The following is a 26,470-nucleotide window of genomic DNA, read 5'->3' as shown; positions in this document are numbered from 1 at the left end:
AGCGAGAATCCGGTTCTTTAATTTGGGCTTTGTTCCAAACGTGCAGCATGGGCTTCGGTTCATCCTTTCTATTCTACGTGGCTGCCACTGCCAAGCCCCAGGCGTCGAGCAGCGAAGACACCCGTTGCGCAACGCGTCCATCTCCGACGCCGGCACGGAGCTCCAGTCTCCACACAGCCCCCCCGCCGCAACAGCGAGGCTAGATTTTTGAACTCAACTGAAAATTCTCGAATTTTTTTTAGGGTTCCGAGGTTTCTCTTTCTCGCGTTCCCCGCCCCCGTCTGGTGTTCCCCGTTCGCCGCGAAAGCGGGTAAAGTGGCCGCGATCTTTACCGCCCTCATCCTCTGCTCTCGTCTCGTCTCTTCTCCTCTCCCAGGGCATCCAAAGCAGGGTGGTCACCTCCATCATCAGGTGAATCTGTTTATCCTCTCTCTCTCTCTCTCTCTCTCTCTCTCTCTCTCTCTCTCTCTCTCTCATTTTGTTTTTCTTCCACAAGGTTTTGTTGGTTTGCGGCTTTACTTAGGAAAGTGCCGGTTGAAGTGTAGTTCTTCTGTATCTGATAATGGTCGCGCTGCGATTTCGCTTCTTGTGATGGTTTGGTGCTTGCGGCGGTGGGAATTGGGTGTGGATTTTCGTCATACGGCGGTGGGGGTAGTTGCGGACTAGCGGTTTTCTCTTTGCATTTTGTCCCGCGTCCTCTACATACAACTTCTCTCGAAGAACACAACTGAAACAAACCTAGCCACTCAGTTTTGGAGGCACGATCGAAGCAGACTACTCTTAGCAACCCATTCAGATGAATCTACTTTGTGCTGCATTATGCCAGTTTATTTCAAATTCGAAATTATTAATCTGATGAAACTCATTTATATGTCCTCAATACTGTCTTCAGTATATTGAGAATCTTCATACTGGTTCTGTTCAATTATTGCAAAAAAGACAGGATGCGGGAGGCACAGTTGGGCTCCCACACGATTCAGACCCACGGAGTGAGACTGGCCAGAAAGCACACGCACGACTGGGTTGTTCTGATTCTTCTGGCTGCGCTAGTGGTTGCCCTGCATTTCGCTCCCCCCTTCAGTCGATTCGTCGGAAAGGATATGATGACTGATATTAGGTACCCGGTGAAACCAAGCACGGTACCAGCGTGGGCTGTCCCTGTATGTTTCTGAACATTTGCTTCCAATTCTGTTGTCTGATGCATTCTCCAACTTCCTTCGTTCAGCACTGATGTGGTGCATTCAACCTTTTTGCTAGATGATCTCTATACTCTGTCCCTGGATCGTCTTCATATCAATATATGTTGCCAGGAGAGACGTTTATGATCTGCATAACGCGGCACTAGGTTATTTGAAATGCCCCAGTTATCTTCTGTTCCTTTAATTATTCAGTGCGCCGAGTTGCTGATTGACACGTTGCTGAGTGATTCGTTCGCACATAAATCCTCTCCAGGTGTCCTTTTCGCTGTGCTGATAACTGCAGTTTTTACTGACGTGATAAAGACTGCAGTAGGGAGACCGAGGCCGGACTTCTTTTGGCGATGCTTTCCTGATGGAAATCAGGTATACTTCCATGTGTACATTTGTGTGTAGATAGTTCTTCCCTAGAGATGCTTTTCATAGTTTAAGATTAACACAGGAGAGTGCTTCTATGGTATATTTGGTGCAGTTATACGATCAGGTGACTGGTGATGTGATTTGCCATGGTGAGAAAAGCTTCTTGAAGGATGGGCGCAAGAGCTTTCCTAGTGGCCACACTTCGTGTAAGTTTGCACTAATAAGTGCTCATAGACTCTAGCATTGAGATGGATAAGCTTGTTCGTCCAAGTGTAGAGCTAATAATTGTGGTATAAAATACCGGTACTATATTGTCAACAAATGCTGCGTTCATTAGCAGTCGTGGCATGGATCTAAATATTTTATTGCATTTGTAGCGATGTATTCCTGGACCTTGACCCAGAAAGTTTGTATCCTTATACTTTGTCTTTGTTATTATTCGTATAATTTCTTCTTATCTCAAGTTGATACCAAGTGATTATCACAAGGATAGAAAACTCAGAACGTTGTAACAACTAATACAGCTATGTTTTTTTTACCCCTGACCGGTCAGTGTCTGACAGTATCTACATTCCCAGGGTCTTTTGCTGGTCTTGGATTTTTGTCACTGTACTTGTCAGGCAAAATTAAGGCCTTTGATCGCCAAGGTCATGTGGCCAAACTTTGCATAGTGATCCTTCCGCTTCTTCTTGCATCACTTGTCGGGGTTTCAAGAGTAGATGATTATCGACACCACTGGGAGGATGTGTTTGTTGGCGGCCTTATTGGTGTGTGCCTAAACTCTTCTTTTTCTTCTGGATTAAAAGCTTCGATGCCATTAGTAAGCAGTAACCAATCTGAATTGATGTTGTACAGGATTTATCATGGCAGTGCTGTGTTACTTGCATTTCTTTCCTCCTCCATACCATGATCAAGGTTGTCCGGTCTTTCTCACTAAGAAAATTCCTTTCAATAGTACTGCTTTAAGGGTTTGCCCTGCTATCAGTGATCCCCAGTCTTGAGCATTTTACATTGTTAATTTTGTTTATATAATTTAACTTTCCTTTTTGGATATGACAGTCTTTTCTTTTTCGTCTTCAGGCTGGAGACCGTATGCATACTTCCACATGCTGGAAGAACTTGAAGTTGAAGCGGCAAATTCAAACAACGCACAAAACCAACAGTCCACTGGTGGTCATCACATTGCCATGTCTGAGCAGCAGCATAACAGGACATCAAGAAACGATTTGGAATCTGGAAGCGTGTAACATGCCTCCTGCACTTTTACTGAAGTAGCAGCAATGTACATTGTACAGTAAGTGCAACCTAACCTTCTATGCATGTACTCGACATGTGTTACAAGATAGAATTAGAGATATATAGTTTCTTCTTACCCAGTGTTACCCCCGCTTCATCTTGTGTGAAATCAGAAGCTAGTAAGGCCTAACCTAGATGTTCCAGGCCTACCTGTGGCCAAATTAGTTGTAAGAGTTGCTAGTGGAGGTACTGATTAGGAACTTATTCCTGTTATTATGAAAGAGCAGCAGAAAGTAGAATTGAAAATGACAAGCACATCTCCTAAACATTCTGGTCCAGCTTGCACCGTCGAATGGGTTCTAAGGCCTACCTATTCTGTTCGTAGATTATAAGGGCAGATACATTTGTTTTGTCTCCCTATTTGGATGACCAAATGGATTCCTGGTCTTATTCAGAGTTGGGTTGAACAGATCAACACGGATCGAGATCTTTTAGTTGTTAAGGTAGAGGCAAAAGCACCACCACTGAATCCTGTACTTTACAACGGTGATAGCAGCAGCTGCGGTCTGCAATATCTTAGTATGTTACTTGTCGAAAAGGATTCTACGGATTTTTAATACAGTTTCCCCACGCATAAAAATTGCTTTGCATTTTGGCATATCGTGTTAGTCTATGAAGTCTTTGCCTTTCCGGCGGAATCACATGGACTTTCCGTTCGATGTGTTTAGCCACAATGCATTATTGTTATTCATTAACCATGCTTGATATTTACAGCAGTTAAAGGATTCCTATATATACAAGCCTTCCTCAATTCACGTTGCCGCAAAAACAAAAGCGTGCTGCAAAGCGAGGCTTTTATATTCACTGTTTTTGTCCAAGCTCATGAGTATGTGCAAGGTGAGATTAATCTACCATAGTGGCTAAACATGGAGCATAAGCATAACTGCCGCATGACTTTAAAAAAAAAAAAAGATGACCATGTCTAAGAAGTTAACTGACGAATAACTTGAAAAGACGGCCAGCTTTCAGAATTTATGAGTGGGCCATCATGAGTATATGCATCGGGCAAATATGCGGCGAAAATCGTTTATGCACCTTGGATATATTTGTGGTTGTCCACAAGGCAAAAAAGAGACTGAAAATAGCAAAGGGAAAAGAGAGCGCATCCATTTTTTTTTTTTGAAATCACCAAGTTTTGTGTTACACAGCGAGTGGGTTTCTGGAGCTCAGCTGTACTTGGCTCTGCTGCATCCTCCTGGAGCCCATGGAATTTGCATTCATACCTTTGGCTGCTCAAGCAGCCTTGCTATGCATTCTCTGTGAACAACCTAGCGTAGTGTTTGTGCTTCACTAATCACTACTTGAGTTGAGAGACATTTGCCATATGAAATAATGAATGGGCGTCTTGTTTACAAGCTGTCTAAAAGGCAGCCAACAGCCACCCATCACGTATGTCTTGTGAATATGCTGTTTCAGTTCAGGCAGATACTTCGTTCACTGCATCACAATGAGCACAGTCGATCGATATGCCAAAATGCACAGTCCTCTTAGCTTAACTTGTGAAAGATTTTACAGGCAGGCTCAAGAGCTTTGGGATGCACCTACTTTGAGCCTAGAATTCACGGTGCTTTCTAAGTTATTTTTTTGAAAGATCTTTCAAGTAAACTTTGAGAAGTAACAGAAACAAGACCCACTTATATAATTATATGCGACAGACTGACAGTACAGGAAGAAAGGGAGACCAAGGCCACCAGGCCAGACAACTACACAAGCAAACTGGAGAGACAACCTCTGCTGCTAACTAAAGTCCCCTGCCTCGACCTTGTTCATCACTTCAACGGAAAGGCAGCAACATGGAGGCCGTGATCAACTCTGCATCATCCACTCTCTACTCCCCTCCAAGTGCCTCTGAACGACTGACAAAAAAAGAAGAGTAACAAAGCTAAAAACACTCCTCTGCTTGTTATGATAGCTAGCTAATTGTTGCCCAACTCCTGCATGTCATCCATGGATTGATGGATGATGACACTAATACCTTTCGTGATCGGCAGTAGCGGCGGCGGCGGCCATGTAGTGGTAATCCGCCGCGGCGTCCTCTCCATGGGCAGGCGGCTGTGCACGTTCGTAGGAGTAGTAGTTGCGCGGCGCGCCGCCACCGCGTGCCGCTCCATGGCCATCGGCAGCAGCAACCCTGCCGTTCCATGCAGCGGCGGGCAGGTGCTTCAACGTCGTCTCGTCGGCTCCGGCGTACGGGTACGCCGCCGCCTTCTCCTGCGCGCCGGTGGCATGAGCGGGGCCTCTCCTGACGTCGTTGGACGTTTTGCGGTCCGCCTCGGCAGCCGCCATGCTGCTGTGCGCGGTGTAGCCGTTGCCGTTGCCGTTGTAGTGGTTGCGCTGCGCGTGCTGTGTCGTCCTCCTCGCCGGGGCGGGGTCGTCGTCGACGGCGCGGGGCATGCAGATCCAGCAGTCGATCGGGAGGCACATTCTTGGCGGCGGCGGCGGTTGGACCTCGACCTCTCTCTACCTCTGGGTGTCTTGCTCCTTGCTGCTTGCTTGCTTGTAGTGCTGTGTCTTGCTTGCTTACTGGTCTGCTATAGTAGCAGAGAGGGAGACGGCCGGACGGGTGTTGGGATCAGAGTTGCTTGCAGGCCACTAGCACTAGTCTTAGTTTGTTGGTTCTCGGTGGCCTGGTACGACACTGGTGTGGCGCAGTGGGGGCAGAATATATACGGCCGGGAAGCCGAGCCCAACTTGTACGTGAAGCAGCCGTGACCGAGGGCGAGCGAGCGAGCAACAGCCGTGTGTGTGAGTGTGGATACGGAGGCGAAATGCAGTTAGGCGCGGTCCGGTGACTCCATCGTCGGGGGCTCAGTAGTCCTGGTCTGCCCCAGGTCGTCTAAGCACGTCCCCTATCTACAGTAGACCAGTTCAGTTCAGATCACCACCGTGTCGATTCGATCGAGCCTCGGTTCGGTTCACACGTCCACGTCGTCCCACCACATCGCCCCTAGCGATCGTGGCGACGTGACCTGTCGTCGGTCCGATCCGATGCGTCGTCACGGACATTCGACGACAAGGCCGGCCGGGGTGTGTGTGACGGCCCCGGATGGGTGGTGCGCGTCCCCGTCGCGGGTGCCTGGCCGGCGGGTTCGCGGCAGCCGGCCAGCAGCGGTGGCGCGCGCGATGCAGCGCTGTCACGTCCGCGTCTTCTCGGCTCGTATTCCCCAATCTACCGCTGCCTGCCACTGTCATGAACCCATGACGGACCTGCCGATCTCAAGCGTCTACTGCGTAGCTCCGCCGTATACCAGGATAGCGCTAGCACAGTAGCACGCATCGGCCGGCCATCAGGCCGGAACATGGTTCCATGCGACAACAGGCTCCCGATCGACGTCCCTGCCTGCCGGGGACTGCTAGGGTCGTCTACCCGTTCGTACGGAAGCCACGCGACGGCACTAGTGCTCTTCTTCTCCCCTGCCTCCACACGCCCTTCCTCTCCCATCTCCAACACGTATGCTGCCCCTGCCCTGCCCGGCCCCCACTGCTGACTTCTTTCTCCCTCTCCCCACCCTCACTCTGGTCGCTGCCACCATGGCCATGCTCGTCGACGAGCCACCGCGATGCCTTTGCCCCGGCCTAGCCTAGCCGCCTCCACCGTTACCAGGGCCCTAACCGTCCAGCCACCATTCTCACCATTTTAACCCATAAAGACTGGAATTGTCAAATGCCTAGACTTTGACCGTTTGACCATTTTTGCTTAGTATAATTCATAGTAGCAGTAATGATACTGTAACGTGTAGCAAAGATGCCATCAGTTCAGTTCCTAGCAACGCGTTTCCCCTTTAATTAAATTCATATTGATGAATATCCTCTTGTGGAGCCAAGCGCTGGCTCGCTCAGGGAAAATGACGTCATCGGCCTCCAAACAATCACACAAATGACGCCGAAATTGTCCGGGGCACTGGGCAGCAAACAGACACAAATTGCACTAGCATTAGGCACGACCGCACGAGGAGGGCCTTTAGCGGCGATGCATATGTACTAATATCCATATATTTTGGTCCTCATCGTTATCGAATCTGTCAGCCAAACAGAGCCTTTAAAGGGATAGCCATCTTTAAGAAGTTAACTGACAAATGACGTGAAATGACTGTTGTCAAAAAAAAACGTGAAAAGACTGCAAGCTTTCAGATTTATGAGTGGCCAACATGAGTACATGCATCGGGCAATATACATTTGTGGTTGTCGACGGCAATGTAAAGAGACTGAAAATAGCAAGGAAAGGGAGCGCGTAGACTGAAAATTACTTATTATTTTTTATCTATATTTAGTTTTTCATGTATATACCATAAAATTCGATATGATAAAGAATGTGAAAAATTTTGCAAAATATTTTGGGAACTAAACAAGGCCAAGTTTTGGGTTACCCAGCGATCGAGCGGTTTTCTGCAGCTCTAAGCTGTACTTGAATCTGCTGCATCTGTCTGAAGCCCTCAACCCTCACCTCATTATACAACTTCAGAGTTGAGATGAAATTGCATTCACCTCATTATTATACAACTTCAGAGTTCAGATGGAATTGCATTCATACTTGGCTGCTCAAGCGACCTTACTATGCTATGAATTCTGTGTGAACAGCTGTTTGGTGTATATGCAATACTGAATGAACTGTCTTGGTTACAAGCTGTTCAGAAGGTGTACCATATACAGGTAACAGGTATCATCACTTGTATTGTGAATATGCTGATTTAGGCCGAAATTTGATAGCTTCATCCCAGTAAGCACAGTGAAACGAGATGCCAAAATGCAGAGTCCTCTAGCTTAGCTTCACTTTCACAGGCAGGCTCGAGAGCTTTGGAATGCCCCCTACTTTGAGACTGGAATTCACGGTGCTTTCAAGAACTAGCTTTGAGAACTCGTAACAAAAACAAGACCCATTTATACTTATTTATGTGACAGATTGACAGTACACGAAGAAAGTGAGAGCAAGGCCACTACTGGTTACGAAGATTACAGCCTCTGCTTACTAAAAGTCTCCTCGACTCTGCTCACCCCCTTCAATGGACAGGGCAGAGCGACATGGAGGCCCTGATCCACTCTGCTGCGTCCTTCGCTTCTACTCTCTCCTCCAGCTGCCTCTACAGCTCTACTGAGTCTCAGGACATGGAAGGACTGACAAAAAAAAAAAAAAGAGTAGCAAAGCTAAAAACACTCACTTCTCTGCTTGTTATAATAGCTAATTGTTGTCTTGTCCTCCTGCGTGTGCGCGCGGTGTAGCAGCCATGGATGGCACTAGCTAATACCTTTCGTGATCGGCAGTAGCTGCTGTGGCCGCCGGGTGGTGGTGGTGGTGGTAGAAATCCGCGGCGGCGGCGGCGGCGTCCTCTCTGTAGGCAGGCTGTTCACGCTCGTAGTAGTAGTAGTTGTGCGCCGCGACGCCGCGTGCTCCATCGACGGCACCAGCAGCAGCAACCATGCCGTTCCTAGCGGTGGCGGGCTGCTGCTTCAACGTCCCGTCGGTGGCCTTCCCCTGCGCGCCGGCGGGAACAACGGCATGCCCGTGGGCGGAGCCTCTCCTGACGTCGTTGGACGTCTTGCGGTCCGCCTCGGCGGCGGCGGTGGCGGTAGGCGCCTGGTGGTGAGCGGGGTAGCCGTTGACGTTGTAGTAGCCGCCGCCGCCGCCGTTGCGCTGCGCGGGCAGCTGCTGCGCCGTCGTCCTGCCCCCCGCCGGGGCCGTCGGCGGCGGTGGCGCGGGGCCATGCTGCTGCTGCTTGTTCGCCGGGGCCGGAGCGGGATGGTGGTAGTCGTCGTTGACGGTGCTGGACATGCAGCAGAACCACGAGTCGATCGGCAGGCACATTCTTGGATGCGGCGGCGGCGGCGGGTGGTGGTGCTGGTCGGTCCTCGCTCGACCTCGATCTACCCGGCTGCCTTGCTCCTTGGCTCGTTGCTTGCTTGTAGTGGATTATATGGATCACTGGTATAGTAGCGGAGAGGGCGATGGCCGGTGTTTCTTTGATCGGAGTTGCTTGATTGCTTGCTTGCAAGCGACTAGTGCAGCGCACTAGGTGGTGTGTTTGTTGTTGGTGGCCTTGGTACGACACTGCTGGTGTGGCGCGGTGGGGGTGGTGATATATACGGGGACGGGAGAGCCGATCGAGCTCAACAACTTGAACGTGAAGCCGTGTCGTGAGGCGCCAGGGCGAGCGAGCAACAGGCGTGTGGGCAGGCATGGCCCGGTGACTCACCACCGGTCGGGGCTCAGTCCAGTCCAGTCCCGTCCAGGTCGTCAAGCTAGCACGGTCACCGTGTCCAGCCTCGGTTAATTCGGTTCACACGCGTACAGCTCCATCGATCGTGGTCGTGGTGAGGTGACCTGACGTCGGGCCCCGTGCGTCATCGACAGTCGACAAGGTCCATCGATCTCGGCCGGGCTGTGACCGTGATGCGTGGCGTGGGTGCGCGTCTCCGTCGTCGCGGGTTCCTGGCCGTGGTGGCCGGTGGGTGGGCTGTTCGCGGCAGCCGCCCCCAGCAGCGGTGGCGTGATGCCGCGCGGAGGAGGGGGGGTCAGCTTCTTCTCCAGCAGGTGGGAGGGAGGCCCGGCCGGTGGTGCGGCCCGCTGTCACGTCCGCGTCTCCGCGGCTCGTATTCCCCGGCCCCGTTCCGCTGCCTTCCATTCCATGACTTCAATCTCGAGCGTAAATCAACTGGTGGTTAGGTTAGCTCTCAATCAGGCTATCTGCTAGAACGCAGCGCGAACATGCGACAACGGGCGGGCTCCTGCCGTGCCGTCCCTGCCTGCCACAGTGAGTGTGCCTGCCCCTGCATCGTCGATCCGCGTCCCTCGTGTTCCACGGAGAATATGTTCTCCCCTGACCTTATTATTCCACAGGGGTCAACCCACCCATAAGACCGGAATTGTCAAATGGCCTAGACTTTGACCGTTTGACCCCCTTTTTTTTTTTGCACAATTCATAGTACTAGTAGTAGTAATGATACTGTAGACTGAAGTAAAAAAGGTTTTGGATTTGGACAATGTAACACTTTTATTTTTATTTGATAAACATTGTCGAGTAACTAGATTTAAAAGATTCATCTCGCGATTTACATGTGCAATTGGTTTTTGTTTTCATATATATTTAATATTCCATGCATGTGCCGCAAGCTTTAATATGACAAGAAATCTTGAAAAGTTTTTGGTTTTTGGGGTGAACTAAACAAGACTTTAATTCCTGCAAAGCGGTTCCTCTTTTAATTAATTAATTAATTTATTTATTCATTCATACTCCCTCTATTTAAAAAGAAGAATGTCGTTTTAGAATTTCAGACAACTTGTTTGACCATCCGTATTATTCAAAAAGTTTACATAAATATTATATATTTTATTAAGACTTACTTTATCATTAGATATATTTTACTAATGATTTATTTATTTTATAATTTGCATAAAATTTTTGAAATAAAGACGAATGGTCAAACACAATACGTCACTCTTTTTTTTGGGATGGAGAAAGTATGGATCAACTTCATCTTATGTGGTTTGCAAAGACAGTGAAAAATGACGTCATCAGCCTCCAAAAACAATCACACAAATGACGCCGAAATTTGTCCGAGAGACACTGTGGCAGGCACGGGCGCACGAGGGCGATGCATTGCATATACTAATATAAATATCCATCCGCGCACAAAACAAATGGATAATCACCAGGACCCTAGCATGGGATGTGTTGCCGCCTGGCGCCTTTTATTCCCAATGCCGCACAAGCCAGGCAGGCAGGCAGCCGGAATGTGCTGCGGCCGCTTGGGTTGGGCGGAATGATTGGTCCGTGGCGGGCGCACAAACATCCCCCGGGCCGCTTCAGCCTGAAGAGACCCTATGCAAAAAGGACGATCCCTGAGTAGATCCGTGGCGCCAACCCTGGCTTGCCAACAAGGCGATGGCCATGGATACGCACCCGAGGAATGGGATCCCCGGTGGTGATTACCGTCCACCGAAAGTTCTTCATTATTGTAGATGCTCTTCCTTATAGCAGTCATTACCAGCAAGAAGATCTCGCGAGAACGTTCAACCGTTGGATTTTTTTTTTGGTTATTAGGATGGACTTGGTATAGTGCGAGCCGCGTTGGTGGGGTTAATGATTATTTTCACCGCGTGGAGATTGCACGGGATTAATATGTGGAAAAAGAGTGTAATATTCCTGCAGAGTGGTTACAAGGAAAAAAGCGGTTTGTAAACTAAACTGTTTTTCGAGTTAACTAGTAGTAGTACAGGACAGGAAGTTAGTGCTGCAATTGCGTCTTGGTTTAACAAGAGGGATGATCGCGTGGAAGGATTGTTTGGATAGAAAATTCCTGTCTGCATATTCAGTGGGAGTAGGATTGGACGGAACTTGGCATATGTAGAGATGATCCAGAATAGGAAAGGCTGCCATGTTCATATATTCTGAAGAAAAGTACTGATTTCTTGGATTAGTTATTCACATGTGTAAATATACTTATTCCTTAAGTCATTTTATTCCAAAAGGTAATTATACCCAGGCAGGTACTCGCAAAAATAAATTATTTCAGTACTGCAGCAAAAGGTCTATTGAGGGTATGAAAATCAACAAAAGCATAGCTAGTGACTCTTTGTTGTGGGAATGTCATATAAAATTATGTAGCGATTTTTATAGGATTGGTTCGTTTTTATAAGAAAAATACATGGAGCGGGAAAGCTTCCTACAAAACAAAGAGGCCCTCAAAGTATATCAGGTATGATTGATTGTTTGCATTAGACTTAGGTTGCATTTTGTCCTTTATGCAGCCCAGCCACAGCTTGGTTTGAGAACAAATCTGGTGTACTAGTAAAATGTGAAAAAAGGCTAATATTCCTGGAAAGTGGTTATAAGAGGAAAGCTCCTTCTAAATTAAACAGTTCATTAAGATCTGTTTTGTAGTTAACTAGGACATGAAGTTAGTGCTACATAGCATCTTGGTTTAAGAAGATAATCGTGGAAGGATCGTTTTGATTGAAAATTCTTTTCTGCATATTCAGTGCGGGTTGGATTAAACAGAACTTGGCATGGCATATAGAAATGAACAAAACTGACGGCGCCAGATTTGTACATATTCTGAAGGGAAGAAGTACTGATTTCTTTTATTAGAAAAAGCAATTATACCCAAGCAGGTACTCGCAAACATAATTTATTCCAATACTGCTATAAAGATCTGTTGGGGATACGAAGATCAACGGTTCTTTGTTGTAGGGCAATGAGCAGAGTTATAGCCCACCACAACTGAAGAACGTCACCAGATAGAGATTGATTATCAGTAAGACCATGTTTGGTTCCTAGGAATTGAGAGAAATTGGAGAGTAATCTAATAACGAAATGGAAAACACTTTTTAGATATCGGCTTGAATCAATAGGATCCAAACAGTTCCTAAGGTAATTTGGGTTCTGTAAGTTGAGGAGAGAAGCAGTTCTCGCTGCAAAGGCTACAGCTGCAGGCAGCCTCTGCCATGATGAGTGGTGAAGTACTGAAATGTTTGAGACGCTGGCCTTGATGTAGATTGATTGTGCTTGATTAGGCTGGTTATTGATGATGAGCACACCAAGTCCTTGCTGCTATGCTTGCTTGCGTAGTTTGATCTGAATGCAAAGATGTTTGCATCTCTGAAGCATCTTGGTCCAGGTAGAAGTGCTGGAATGGTTATCTTTGTATCCTGGAGGCGTTCCCTGTTGCATGGGCTGTCTTCCAAACAGCCTGGTGCCTCCTGTATCAGCGTGAGCCCAGTAGCCCAAGCCCACAACGACGCAGTGAGGATCTGCTGCTGCTAGAGCGTGCCGAGGCCCGACGGTAGCACGTACGTGGCTGGGTGGCTGTCCCATCTTGATTTTTATTACAGTGTCTTTTTTATAAACAATATCTATATTTATAAAACTATCACCTCTAAAAGGTATTGTCAGATTAAACAGTCTGGCAGCACTAATCTGCTAATACCACAGGCTATTTTCATATATTTATCTAATATATATTAACTTAATTCACGTCTTAACATCTTGGGAATTAAACAATTTTCAAAGATACAACAAGACACTAAGCAAGTTAGCAAATTTTAACCACCACGCCTGGTGCTCATTATCTAATTAAATTTGAGTGAAGAAGGAAAACATATCGAATAGTGTCTTTCTAAAACATCGGAACTCCGAGTTCTCTCATCGTAGCATTAACATGTATTCTACTTTGGAATTAGACATATTTAAAACATATAGCACTTGTTCTTATACATGTCACCAAAATAAAATGTTTACAACATCTATAACACACATTTCAATTCTAATTATCAGCAGAAAGAGCTAGCGGCGGCACTAACGTTGCAAATTATTCGTTTGACTGATAAGTCATCTATAACACTACCTGTCTGTCTGTTGTCTCCCTTGATTACTTATATAACTATAAATCTAAATCTAGTCTTTTGACCAAAGACTCGTTATATTCTTTTCCATTGGCATCTTCTTTTTTTTAAGTCTGTTTGTTTCTTCTTACTAAATTTTAGTCACTCTAAAGTTCCAAACACACTGACTAAAATAAAGATAAAATAGTATAGTCTCATTAGTCATCTAAAAATAACTAAAATTATTTTAGATAGCTAAAATTTAGTAAGGAAAAATTAAACGGGGCCTTAATATCCTCCTTTAGCTTCTTTTGTTGTTCGGCTTTATCTCGTGAGACCCATGATATTACTAGTAGGACGCTCTGTCGAAGTGTGGATTGGGATCCAGCGACCCTCCTATTCTCGTTGGCACGCAAAAAAAACAAGGCCTTGTTTAGTTTTCAAAAAAAATTTACAAAATTTTTCAGATTTCCCGTCACATCGAATCTTTACAGATATGTATGGAGTATTAAATATAGATGAAAATAAAAACTAATTGCACAGTTTGGTCGGAATTGACGAGACGAATCTTTGAAGTCTAGTTAGTCCATTATTAGACAATATTTGTCAAATAAAAATGAAAATACGACGGTGTCAATTTTTTTTAAATGGAACTAAACAAGGCCCAAGTCGAAGAACTTGACTGCACCGACTACTCTACGCAATATGCATGCATTTTTTTTAATTGAATATGCATGCATTTTGCTGGAGTATGACGTGGTTGTTGGTGTTGGCCGGATGTGCAATTTTCTGCGGGATGGAATGCAAGACAGGTAGGTAAACGGCGTGCGTGCGTAGGGCTGCAAGAGGACACCGCGATCCTTGAATTTTGTACTAGGCAATGCTGTAATCAATACTGCTACAAAATGTAGGTGGCGCCGTGGCGTTTGTTTTCTCGTAACAATGCGCTCGATCGTTTTCGTTAGCTTGGAAGCACACATGGCGCCAACTCATTTTCAATACTTCCCGCATTTTTTCCCCATTACGAAACTTTCATAGGATTCCACGTGAACATTAAACGGTAACAGTGTGATCTGCCCGTGCCAGAAACAAACCTCGTTTTACTGTGTCAGCATCACCGGATCGCAGGACACATCACATGTTCACAGTCACTCCTAGTACGTGCGCTGCGGTGCACAACAGAGCACGGTGTGAGGTAATTTACGACCAAAGGCCGTAAACACACGACAGTAATCCTGTACGAAGATTTCTCGATAAATGATTCTGTAGCGTCCTCCGAACCCTACGACCGAAATGATTACTCACCCCGCGGCGCCCCCCCCCCCCGGGGGGGCCCCCCCCCCCCCCCCCCCCACCCCCACCCCGGCCTCTGCCGGTGCGCCCCTGCTGGCTGCTACTCCATCTGTACTCCCCCACCACCACCGTCACCAAACCTCCCCGTCTTGCGGTTATACAGCCATAAAAGCTCGAAGCGAAGCGGATTAATCCATCCGGGCACCGAAATGACGTGATCCCCATTCCATTCACCCTCGTCACGGCACCTGCCGCCGCGGCCGCGTGCCGCCCTTGAAAAATCCCACCACCTTCCTCGCCCTCCTCCACTCATCATTCTCATTCCTGCCCTGCCCCCCGACACTCTGCTCTACTCCCCCACTCCACTCCCCCCCAGCCCTCTCACCGCCAGCACAATGCAGCCGCCTACCTTTCTCCCGCTCGCCGCCGCCGTCGTCGCCGTCCTCCTACTCGCCGTCGCCCCGACACCCGCCGTCTCCCGCCACCACCGCTCGTCCGCCGACACGGAGACGCTCGATGTAGCCGCCTCACTCTCCCTCGCCCGCGCCGCGCTCTCCACCGACGCCGCCGTCTCGCTGCACCAGTCCGCCGCCGCCGCCGAGGCGAAGCGCTCTTCACGGGAGAGCGGCGGAGGAGGTAGTCTCACGCTGCGGCTCCACTCCCGGGACTTCCTGCCGGAGGCGCAGCAGCGGCACGCGACGTACCGGTCCCTGGTGCAATCCCGCCTCCGCCGCGACTCGGCGCGCGCCGCGGCGCTGTCGGCCCGCGCGACGCTGGCGGCGGACGGGGTGACCCGTCAGGACCTTCGCCCCGCGAACGAGTCGGCGGTCTTCGGGGCGTCCTTGGCGGCGGCGATCCAGGGCCCCGTGGTGTCGGGCGTCGGGCAGGGCAGCGGGGAGTACTTCTCCCGCGTGGGCATCGGCAGCCCCGCGCGGGAGCTGTACATGGTGCTGGACACCGGCAGCGACGTCACCTGGGTGCAGTGCCAGCCCTGCGCCGACTGCTACCAGCAGTCGGACCCGGTGTTCGACCCGTCGCTCTCCGCCTCCTACGCCGCCGTCTCCTGCGACTCCCCGCGGTGCCGTGACCTCGACACCGCGGCGTGCCGCAACGCCACGGGCGCGTGCCTCTACGAGGTGGCCTACGGCGACGGATCCTACACCGTGGGCGACTTCGCCACCGAGACGCTGACGCTCGGGGACTCCACCCCCGTCACCAACGTCGCCATCGGGTGCGGCCACGACAACGAAGGTCTCTTCGTCGGCGCCGCGGGGCTGCTAGCGCTGGGAGGCGGCCCGCTCTCGTTCCCGTCCCAGATCTCCGCGTCCACCTTCTCCTACTGCCTCGTCGACCGCGACTCCCCCGCCGCGTCCACGCTCCAGTTCGGCGCCGACGGCGCCGAGGCGGACACCGTGACGGCGCCACTCGTGCGCAGCCCGCGGACGGGCACCTTCTACTACGTGGCGCTGTCGGGGATCTCGGTCGGCGGGCAGGCGCTGTCCATCCCGTCGTCGGCCTTCGCCATGGACGCCACGTCGGGATCGGGAGGCGTCATCGTGGACTCCGGCACCGCGGTCACGCGTCTCCAGTCCTCGGCCTACGCGGCGCTCCGCGACGCCTTCGTCCGCGGCACGCCGTCGCTGCCGCGGACCTCCGGGGTGTCGCTGTTCGACACGTGCTACGACCTGTCGGACCGGACCAGCGTGGAGGTGCCCGCGGTGTCGCTCCGGTTCGAGGGCGGCGGCGCGCTGCGGCTTCCCGCGAAGAACTACCTCATCCCCGTGGACGGTGCCGGGACCTACTGCCTGGCGTTCGCGCCGACGAACGCCGCCGTGTCCATCATCGGGAACGTGCAGCAGCAGGGCACCCGCGTCAGCTTCGACACCGCCAAGGGCGTCGTCGGCTTCACCCCGAACAAGTGCTAGCCTTGCCTGCGTTCTGCGTTGTGTGTGCTTCTGGCTGGCTAACCGCCTTGTTAGCCACGGTGGTAGTACTGTAATGACTAGCGGGTGTTTAATTAGCGGGAGAGTGATTAGAGTGGGGGTAAGTAATTAAGCGGTGGGCCCTGCCGTGTCTGGTCTGGGGAGGAGCGAAAGGCAAAGGCGGCTGCCAGCCTGTTTGGCGCGGCGCGGGTGGGTCCAGTTGTGTCTCTCTTTCCCTCGCGGTCTCGGTCTTTGAGTATGGATGGGTGTGCGTGGGTGGAGCCGTGTCATGACGAAATTATGTCATGGGGCTCCAAGTTTAGAGTATTTATTTTAACTTTATAATTATGTCAAGAAAAAATGGAAGTTTCCATCCCGCGGAAACGATCAGATATGCTTGAATGTTAGTACTAATTTGAATTTGATGGTACAGCAGTAATCTGTGTCGTGCAAGTGTATACACCCACCGCTGGTTTAGTTTTAGTGAGCACACGGAGGACCTCAATTTGTAGAGCAAAGCGTGCATGCTTAGGTACCGTGGCATTGTTTCGGCGCGTCTCTTCTGATGGGGCCCTGATAAGCTTTGGTAGCCACCGGCCTTTTTGGCCCTTGGGACGGGTCACATGCGTCACCGGCTGCTCGCTGTAGCGCAGCCGCTGCTGCGACCGCCGGCATCTGGTCCTCTTTCGTTTCATTAATGGTGGTTGGTAGCCGTTACTGTTGGGCAGCAGAGCAGCAATCTTGAATGCACCTGCTGCATGTGGAGTCTTCAACGTCCCCAGATGCCTCCGAAAGAGATTGTCCCCACCGTTCCATCGATCCCAATCCCATGGGGCATCTGGGCATGGGCCCTGGCCATGCATGCCTGCCTTCCACTACGACTCAAAGGGTGGCGTGTCTAGCCGCCACATGTCATTCTAACGATCTCTTCTTAACGTTGGATATCAGATCGTTGATGCGAGCAAATCGCCATTCGTCCACACACGAACAACATTAACATTTCTATACAGAAGATACTATACCGTAACGGAAGAGTATAAACGTACGACCTACAGAGCTATTACGGTGTTACACTGTTACCTCTTCTCGGTACTTCTCTATGGCATTGCAGTGCATGATGTATGTGTGAGCATTTTGTCCTGTGCATAGGCTAAAATGTTTGTTAACTGCTACTACTTTACGAATAGGCTAATTGTGCGCTATGCAATTCATACTCAAATAAACAAGGTGCAGATGCACTAGTTTTTGGACTACAATCGTACTCAAATAATGTTCTTGCTTCGAATTACTGTCGAGCAGTCCTGATGAGAAGAAAACCGCAGCGCCGATACTCTGGAGAGAGTAGGTGCTACGTCGCTAACAATCTTGTTGAGCACAATAATTAGTGGTCACGCACTCACGCTTGCGATCGATGTCGCATCCCCAACCGCCTCCTACGCAAAGAAAATGACAGCGCACGAGAATTTAATTTAATAAACAAACAAATTCTGAAAACGGACCATGCATGCATCAGGGCTGGACGTGCCGCGTTATCAAGAAACAGTGCCCCTGAGTGGAGAGGGGCACAATTTCTGCTGGTTGGCAGTACCAGATTCCGTTAGTTTTTTTTTTCTTTTATATATCCCTCCCTGGCCCTCGTGCTCTTGTTGTGACGCTCCTGCAGTTCTGGTGGCTCCCGGATCAGCACTTTTTAGGCTTGTTTAGATGCACCAAAAAATCCAAAATTTTACAAGATTTTTAATCATATTAAATCTTACGTCATATGCATAGAACATTAAATATAGATAAAAAAGATAACTAATTTTACAGTTTATCTGTAAATCACGAGACGAATTTTTTAAGTCTAGTTACTCCATGATTAGACAATGTTTGTCAAATAAAAACAAAATTGCTACAGTATCGAAATCTAAAAAACTTTTGGATCTAAACAAACCCTTAATTTTCGTTCCAAGAAGTGAGAGAATTTGAGGTCGGTAGTGATGCCTTGTTTAGATCCGAAAAAATTTCGGATTTCGACGCTGTAGCACTTTCGTTTTTATTTGATAAACATTGTTCAACCATAGAGTAACTAGGCTTAAAAGATTCATCTCATGATTTACAGACAAACTGTGTAATTAGTTTTTGTTTTCGTCTATATTTAATGCTTCATGCATATGCCGCAAGATTTAATGTGACAGGAAATCTTGAAAAATTTTTGAATTTCGTAGTGAACTAAACAAGGCCTAGGTGGAACACGCGTGCAGTTACTCTTGGTATAAGTTAGAAAAATTGAATATAACCCTCACAATTAGAAAATTGTTAAACAGCTTGTTATCTTAATATCGAATAGTATTTTTTTATCATAACAAATCATTAAATAGTATTTTCAAATATAAAGCGAAAAGGCTGAAATATATCCAGCGACGCACCGTAGAGGGACGATGCAGTTACGTGAGTACCTGCGGGACAGCAGAAGCAAGCAAGGGTGCATCACGCGGCCGTGCAGGCCATGCCGATTGATATGTGTGTATTGCTACGGGCCGAGGGACGATGGAGTACTGGAGCAGCCCGGGCGACGTGCGCGCGGGCAGCGGCATCGTTCCGGTCCGGAGCAGCACATCTCCAGTTGCACAGGCCACAACTGGGCAGCTCCCACCATGCTCGACGTTCTTGTCCTCCAGTTCTCCACGGTTGCAAGTCGGAACGAATCGAAGGTCCGTCGACACCACCATGATGCATGCAGCATCCCCACGACCCCACCAGGCCACCAGCTTTGGTCGCTCCTGCCTTTTCCTCCCGTTGCTTCCCAGTGGAAAAGCCTTTGGACTCTCGCATCGGCATCGCCGTCGCGGGTGTGTCCGGGGCTGAACACGATCTCCGAGGCGCAAAGTCCGGCCGAAGACGCGGGCGCTGGCGTGGCGGGGGAAAAAGGGTCGCTCCATGGTCTCTCTCAGACGAACACACGGGCCTTGTTTGACAAAAAAATTTTTTTACAATTATTGTCCAATCACATACTAACTAGGTTCAAAATATTTGCCTCGCAAATTATAGATAAATTATGCAATTAGTAATTTTTAATTTATATTTAATGTTTCATTCATGTCTTCAGAGATTCGATGTGACGGGAAATTTTGAAATTTTTTTAGAACTAAACAGATCCACAACCAAAATCTAAATTTTTTTTTAAGATTCCCCATCACATCGAATCTTGCAGCATATGTATAGAGCATTAAATATAGATATTAAAAAATAACTAATTGCACAGTTTATCTGTAATTTGCGAGATGAATCTTTTGAGCCTAATTAGCCTATGATTAAACAATAATTACCAAATACAAATAAAACATTACATTACCCAAAAACTTTTTCACGCAGTGTCGGTGTCTCGACTCACAGTCCAAACACTAACTAGTGAATTTATGCCTGCGTGCCCTTAACCCAAATGGTGATGCAGAAAGAACACAAGGAGTTTATACTGGTTCAAGTCGAGAATACCCTACGTCCAGTGTGAGGAGGAGATTTTGTATTATCTTGTACCCGGAGTGCTCGTAATAGGGGATTACAAGCTAGTTACGAGAGAGGAAATGTGTCCTAGGTCTCAACTCTAAGTGAGTTGTGTGCGCAGTGGACTGAGTCGTAGCGTCTTGGTGTACATGACTTAGCTCGTGTTTTTCTGTCGCTCAAATGAGACCCTGCTTCCCCTTTTATAATCTCAAGGGGAGGCAGGCAATACATGTGCACATGTCATAGTATTACGGTCTTGGTACAAGACGTGAGACGAAGCATGGCGTCGTACAATGACGGTGAGGCTCTCCATCCCTTGCATTATAGCCGGTCGTGACCGTCGTATGGGAGTGCTTACTCTCGCGGCTTTCGTGCCGAGCCATACCGATACTGTAGAGGGGATGTCGTTACGTGTAGCAACCATGCCGACCCCTCTGCACCGTCTTGTGTTGACACTTGAGGCCTTGTCTCCGTGATCCGGTACTCTGGTGCTCTGACGGATGCGTGGCTATAGTGGTCGGAGTTGACGTTGCCCACCATCTCTGGGTTTGGCCATACACACAGTGACGGTAGCAGGCACCACAATGACAGTAGCAGGTAGCATAATATTCGTCATGCCTTGTTCTACATGGTATGGGCGTGCGGATGTGCCCTGCATTCCATCTGTGGTAAAATGGCTTTGCCATCGCAGGAAAGCCTCAAGTGCTCCATCAGGAACAAGGCGCTCGAGCCAGGGGCTCGGGCGAGACAGATGTTATTTGGTCTCATCCAGGGTCTGGTTGGGTCTCAGGCGAGACGGAACTTGCCTGGTTCCATCCGAGGTCTGGCTAGGTCCTAGATGAGATGGAACTGTTCTGGTCTCGTTCGAGATTTGGTTGGGTCTCGTCTTAGACGAGACGGTTTTAGTGTGCATAGATATCTTTCTTGTCGAGGCTCGATGATTGGGCCTCGAGTGAGGCGTCAGATGATTACTTTGGCCTTTCTAATCTTATTGTTATTTTGTTTTAAAAAGGGAGAATGATGAGGCCTTGTTTAGTTCTAAAAATTTTTGTAAAATAGGAATAGTACCACTTTTGTTTGTATTTGACAAATATTATCCAATTATGTACTAACTAGACTCAAAAGATTTGTCTCGTCAATTCCGATCAAACTGTGCAATTAGTTTTTACTTTCGTCTATATTTAATATTTTATGCATGCGTCTAAAGATTTGATGTGACGGAGAATCTGAAAAATTTTACAATTTTTTTTTGAACTGAACAAGGCCTGAGATCTTGTGCTTTTCGCTTTCGGTACCACCCAGGAAACTAAACAGCCCAGCTACATCTGCTTGCTTGGGCACTTGGGCAGGGAGGCGCCACTGCAGCATGGAGGGCCGGGGCTGGACATCCGTCTAGTCCAGCAGGGAACAGGTCCAAGCGGATGTTTCTTTACGGGCCTGCTGGACCATCTTCACACAGCGCTTCCCAGCCTTTGGATCTTTCGTCCTCGCCAGCGGTGGGAAGATGGGCCAGGGAGCAGCCCGATACAATCACTTGTTTGACAATATGTAAGTATAATTTAAAAAGAAAGCTTACGTTCAAAGTCGTATATCAAAGACTAAAATATTGTCATAGAATTGTGGAAAAGTGTTTGGTTCAATGTTGCTGAATATAGAATGAAGAAAGAGCACAGAAAAAGTAGAAAACGTAGCTAATAGCTTTTTTTAGCAACTCGAAGCTAATAGTTTTTTTCTTTAACAACTCGAAGCTAATTGTAATTGGGATGGGCCATGGACCACTTTGACAAACTGTGCTGGCAATAAGATAGGCAAACAGTCGTTTTTATTTCCCTATAGGCCTTGTTTAGTTCCTAAAAAATTTTGTAAAATTTTTCAGATTCTCTGTCACATTGAATCTTTAGACACATGCATGGAGTATTAAATATAGACAAAAAAAACTAATTGCACAGGTTGGTCGAAATTGATGAGACGAATCTTTTAAGCCTAGTTAGTTCATGATTGGACAATATTTGTTAAATACAAACGAAAATGCTACAGTATCGATTTCCTAAAAATTTTGGAACTAAACAAGGCCTAAATTATCGTTGGAGCCTAGATTTTTTTGCTTGAACTTTAAAACCCGTCTTTGTCAACTCTCAAAATGTTGAAATTGCCTCTATGCTCCAATTAGAAATATTTTGGTCTAACACCTGATAAGGGTTTTAAACCATGAAAAATATTTCTAAACTTCTAAATATTTGTGAAAAAAAATCTTAGAGATAGATTGAGATATGAGAAACTCAAATACAATATTTAGTGCTCGTGATAAATATCTAGAAGCTTATATAAATCAAATTTAGCTCTCTAAAAATAGATACATATAAAAAATAAGGAATGTTTTTAAAAACATATTAATCATTGTGCACGTTTTAAAAACTTTTGGTGACAAGAACGACATGAGATACAATCACTAGGAATGCCTTCAACATGAATATATCATGCTAGTTATAGCTCATATTTTTTATGTGGAAACTTTGTCAACACATTTATGTGTTTATTATGTTGTGTTGATGATGTCCCATGTTTTTTTACATTTTTATTTTCATGGAGCTAAATCTAATTTCAGGAAGCTTCTAGGTATATTCTCATGAGCTCTTGCGGCTTCTAGAGTCTTAAAAACCACAGTCTTAAAAACCACTTTCTACCGCTGCTTCTGTCGCCGGCATCCTTCTCACGACTCTCACGCTCTTGAGCCTATTCTGGCCAATTCCAATGCTAAAAACTATATATATAGCATTTTATACCTATTAATTTTCATATACACTATATATAAAAATCATAGTCTCAATGAATAATTTGTATAAAAATATTTTTTTTATTTAATCACATTCATTCTCTCTCTATTCTCAACCAATCACACAGCTTCATGTCTTGATTCTCGTATAGACATTGTTTCTAACTTAGACCTAATTTTAATGATTTTTGCTCTCTGTTCAATAATTATCTTGCCATGTTAGCAAAATACTTAGATGATAATATAATTAATGTATATAAAAACAATAATAATTTCTATATTAGAAGTGTCATAAAAGAGCACTCCCGCCAGCCAGCGTCGACGTGCCTCGGTCCATCATCACCGTACGTGCTCTAGTTCTCCAATCTCCATCACCACTGGGGGGGCCTTGCCTGGCTTTGTTTCTCCCCTTTCGAGTTCTGGGCCTCGCACCGTGGGACATGCTTCATCGCATCTACCCCTTACCCTTATAATTGTATACCCCTGTCTCTCTCATAATTTACTGTACATTAACAGTAATGGATCCCATGAACAGTACACCCGTTAAGTATAACACTAACGGATTGGATCCAGTGAACAGTGTAACCGTTATCCTCCAGTGAACAATACACCCGTTATGCTAAACAGTAACAGATCCAATTAATAGTGCGTACCCGTTATGTTTAACGGTAATGGATCCAATAAACAGTACACACCCGTTAGTATTTTCTAATGGATCCTAACCCATGCAACTGCACGGGATCCCGGCTAGTATGGGAAAGTTGTTGGTAATGGTACTCATAAAATCACTATTGAAGAGAGAACAAAAATCATGGTTTATATATATATTAATTATAATGTCATCTAAGTATTGCTGATGTGGCAAGAGAGTTACTATTGAAGAGAGAACAAAAATCATAGAAACTGGGCCTAAGTTAGAAACCATGTCTACACGAAATACAAGACATAAAGTGATATTATTGGCTAAGGCCTTGTTTAGTTCCTTCCCGAAATTTTTTCCGACACCTTAGCACTTTCGTTTGTTTGTGGTAATTATTGTCCAATTATGGACTAACTAGACTCAAAAGATTCGTCTCGTAAATTTTGACCAAACTGTACAATTAGTTTTTTTCGTTTATATTTAATACTCCATGCATGCGTCTAAAGATTCGATGTGACGGAGAATCTTAAATTTTTTTTGGATTTTGGGTGGAAGTAAACAAGACCTAAGAATGGAGAGAAAATGAATGTGATTGGATAAATAAATATTCTATAAAAACTATCTATTGGCACTATAGTTTCTATATATAATGTCTATAAAAATTAATACGAGTGCGATCCTCTACTCTGATCTGATCGACATAAGAGCCGTCAGCCGTGTTCAAGGACGGCATAGGCAATCACTCTGTTCTGGAAGACATCCTGGAACAGTAGAACAAGATTCAAGGACGGCGTGCAATGCAAATGCAATGCTGCCTTCTTCCCATCCATGCAGCAACATGTACAGAACAGACTGATTGCCTATGCCGTCCTTGCAAAAAATGGAGAAATTACTACTAGTACTGTACACCAGTGCTGCATACCCTGCAGGTAATGGCAACCACTTTTGGTGTCTTCGCCACCGCCGCGACGCCCGTGAGTGTACGGCGCGCCCAAGGCTTACTCGTTCTTTATATAAACCCGTCTCGTTGTCTGCTACTAATCTGAGTTTATTTATTACTATATATTTTGGTCCTGACACGATGGCACGTAGGACAAGGTCCAACACAAGTTTTTTCTTTCTCGTTTTCTTTCTTTCAATCGAACAAGGTCCATCACCTTAATAATGGTATGCTGTGTGGTTGCAAAATCTCTGTCAATGTCTGCATCGCTATACTGTCATCTTTACATTCTTCCTTCCATCCCTATTCATGAAACGTGGACTACTCGAAAGTACTAGCGTAGTAGCGTTGCTCCCGTAAGTGCTTATCTTTTCTTCTCACAAGCACACACACGTCTCTAACAATTTACATTTATAAGAGAGAGACTAACAAATCGTATTCTTATAATGTTTTGGCATGGCTTTTTGGAGCAGATTCTCCACAAGAATCACTCCTTTCTAGACAAACAGCTAAAATCTTGTCTAGCAAGTAGCAAGTAAGATTCACTTCTCTATTTATAGTGAACAGAGCTAAAAACACTATCAAAACCACTTTAGAAACAATTCTCATATGCTCCTTCACTAGAATCAAGTAGAATCACTCTAAATAATCAAAAAATAAAGTCCTATAAAAAAGTCAGAGAATCTAAGAGTGGAGCCCAAACAAGCGCCATAGGCCCAGTGCCTGTCAATGCAAAGAAGATTTGATACATAATATGAGAAGAAACATCCATATATTGAGAGAAAGGCTAAACAACAGTCTCTTGTTTCTCTCCTTGTCAACACTCGATTCGCCCTCTCTCTGATTCTTCTTCAAATTTGGTGACTCTCCCTCTCTTTGTCTCCAAATTCGGTAGCCTTAGAAGGAGAGATCGGGAAGGGAGACCCACCAGGCGAAGGGGATGACGACTGGGGATTTGATTGCGACGTAGGTGACCTGACCATGTTAGGGTGAGGCCGTCCATGGTTGGAGCTCGTGCGGAGGAAGGACGGGTAAGAGGATGCCGTAACACAGCGTTGGGCTATGACAAAAACAAGGAGGAAGAAGAACGATAAAAAAAGTTGCTTTGGATAGATAGATAGATAGATAGATTCTATATCGATACACACGTGACGTGAAATTTGAGGCTATTGCTTTCTTCCTATGCGTAAGGCTTGCAACATTAGCAAGACATGCTAATTTGGCACGCACCAGCACCAGACAAATACAAATTCGGGTGTAGCGCTTGAATAGCTGAAGAATCTTATACTCTGAGCTAGGTGTTCTCGGCTGGCATGGCTGCCGATCAACCTGCACAAAAGTACAGTAGCCTTGCGGTCGTGCAGGCGCGCAGAAACCCTGAATGCACGGGGTTGGACAAGTCTCAGAAGTTCCAGGATAAAATGCTCGGTGTACCGTGTAGTACGCCATGAAGTCAAACTTGGGAGAAAGAAGTGGGGCTGGACGGCCCGCTGGTAGTGGTTGGGTTGGTTGACACTTGACGCGCGGCACCGGCACCGGCACGGACATGCCCCCGCATCCACTGCGCACGTCGCGGCTGCCTGCCCGGGCCAATTCTTGCACGCGGCCAAGGCGCACGATCCGAGGGTACAATATGCAGAGGAACGCCGAACGCAGCCGCTTCCCTGCTCTCTGCTCTGGCAACCACGGAGAATGACGCAGCAGTGCTTTGCCTGCTGGTGCTGGGTAGCGGTAGCGGTGGCGGTTCCCGTGACACTGCCAATGTCGAGATCCATCGCGTGGGCCATTTCGTTACGTTTTCAAGGAGGAAGGAGGGTCCATCGCCCCCGCTCCAATTATTCCGGCTGATCGGCTCTCAGCTTAATCGCTCTGTCCCCCCACCCACCTCAACCACAAGCTCCAAGCCTTCAACGTCTCAGTCCTTGTTTAGTATTATGAAAATCTAAAAACTTTTCAAAAATTCCCGTAACATCAAATTTTATGGCATATACATGAAACATTAAATATAAATAAAAAATAACTAATTACATAATTTAATTATAATTTGTGAGACGGATCTTCTGAGTCTATTTACTCTATGATTAGACAATAACTATTAAATAAAAAACAAAAGTGCTACAGTAATTAAAAAACTTTTCACCTTGTCAACTGAACCAGGCCTCACGTCTGTGGCCTCTGTTCACTAATTCACTCACTGCTAACCAGGTCCATATATGACCCGTCGCCGCATGTACTCTGCTCATCCATGCAAA

At 47.0% G+C, this 26,470-nt stretch overlaps 3 protein-coding genes across 6 annotated transcripts; 2 read left to right on the top strand and 1 right to left on the bottom strand.

The window, feature by feature from the left end:
- On the top strand, positions 112–3,240 carry LOC8060829 (putative lipid phosphate phosphatase 3, chloroplastic). 2 transcript variants are annotated; one of them, XM_021455756.1, is made up of 8 exons: positions 112–411; positions 944–1,160; positions 1,258–1,345; positions 1,453–1,562; positions 1,669–1,762; positions 2,135–2,323; positions 2,412–2,471; positions 2,637–3,240. In XM_021455756.1, exons 2-8 carry the CDS (start codon positions 945–947, stop codon positions 2,801–2,803), a joined length of 924 nt encoding a protein of 307 aa, XP_021311431.1. In that variant the 5' UTR covers positions 112–411; position 944; the 3' UTR covers positions 2,804–3,240. The 2 variants fall into 2 exon arrangements, with proteins under 2 accessions (XP_021311431.1, XP_021311430.1); XM_021455755.1 differs by having other exon boundaries at positions 940–1,160.
- LOC110433391 lies at positions 4,318–8,916 on the bottom strand. 3 transcript variants are annotated; one of them, XM_021455389.1, is made up of 2 exons: positions 8,096–8,916; positions 4,318–4,708 (listed from the first exon to the last, which is right to left on the bottom strand). In XM_021455389.1, exons 1-2 carry the CDS (start codon positions 8,650–8,652, stop codon positions 4,681–4,683), a joined length of 585 nt encoding a protein of 194 aa, XP_021311064.1. In that variant the 5' UTR covers positions 8,653–8,916; the 3' UTR covers positions 4,318–4,680. The 3 variants fall into 3 exon arrangements, with proteins under 3 accessions (XP_021311064.1, XP_021311066.1, XP_021311065.1); XM_021455391.1 differs by lacking the exon at positions 8,096–8,916 and adding an exon at positions 4,828–5,531; XM_021455390.1 differs by lacking the exon at positions 4,318–4,708 and adding an exon at positions 7,489–7,964.
- On the top strand, positions 14,629–16,812 carry LOC8060828 (protein ASPARTIC PROTEASE IN GUARD CELL 1). The gene has a single exon (XM_002457349.2). It carries the CDS (start codon positions 14,856–14,858, stop codon positions 16,383–16,385), a length of 1,530 nt encoding a protein of 509 aa, XP_002457394.1. The 5' UTR covers positions 14,629–14,855; the 3' UTR covers positions 16,386–16,812.

The sequence above is a fragment of the Sorghum bicolor genome, chromosome 3 (assembly GCF_000003195.3).
Source record: "Sorghum bicolor cultivar BTx623 chromosome 3, Sorghum_bicolor_NCBIv3, whole genome shotgun sequence".
Taxonomy (NCBI): Eukaryota; Viridiplantae; Streptophyta; class Magnoliopsida; order Poales; family Poaceae; genus Sorghum; species Sorghum bicolor.
Note: the sequence above shows the minus strand (reverse complement) of the source record. Positions and strands in the feature narration are given on the sequence as shown.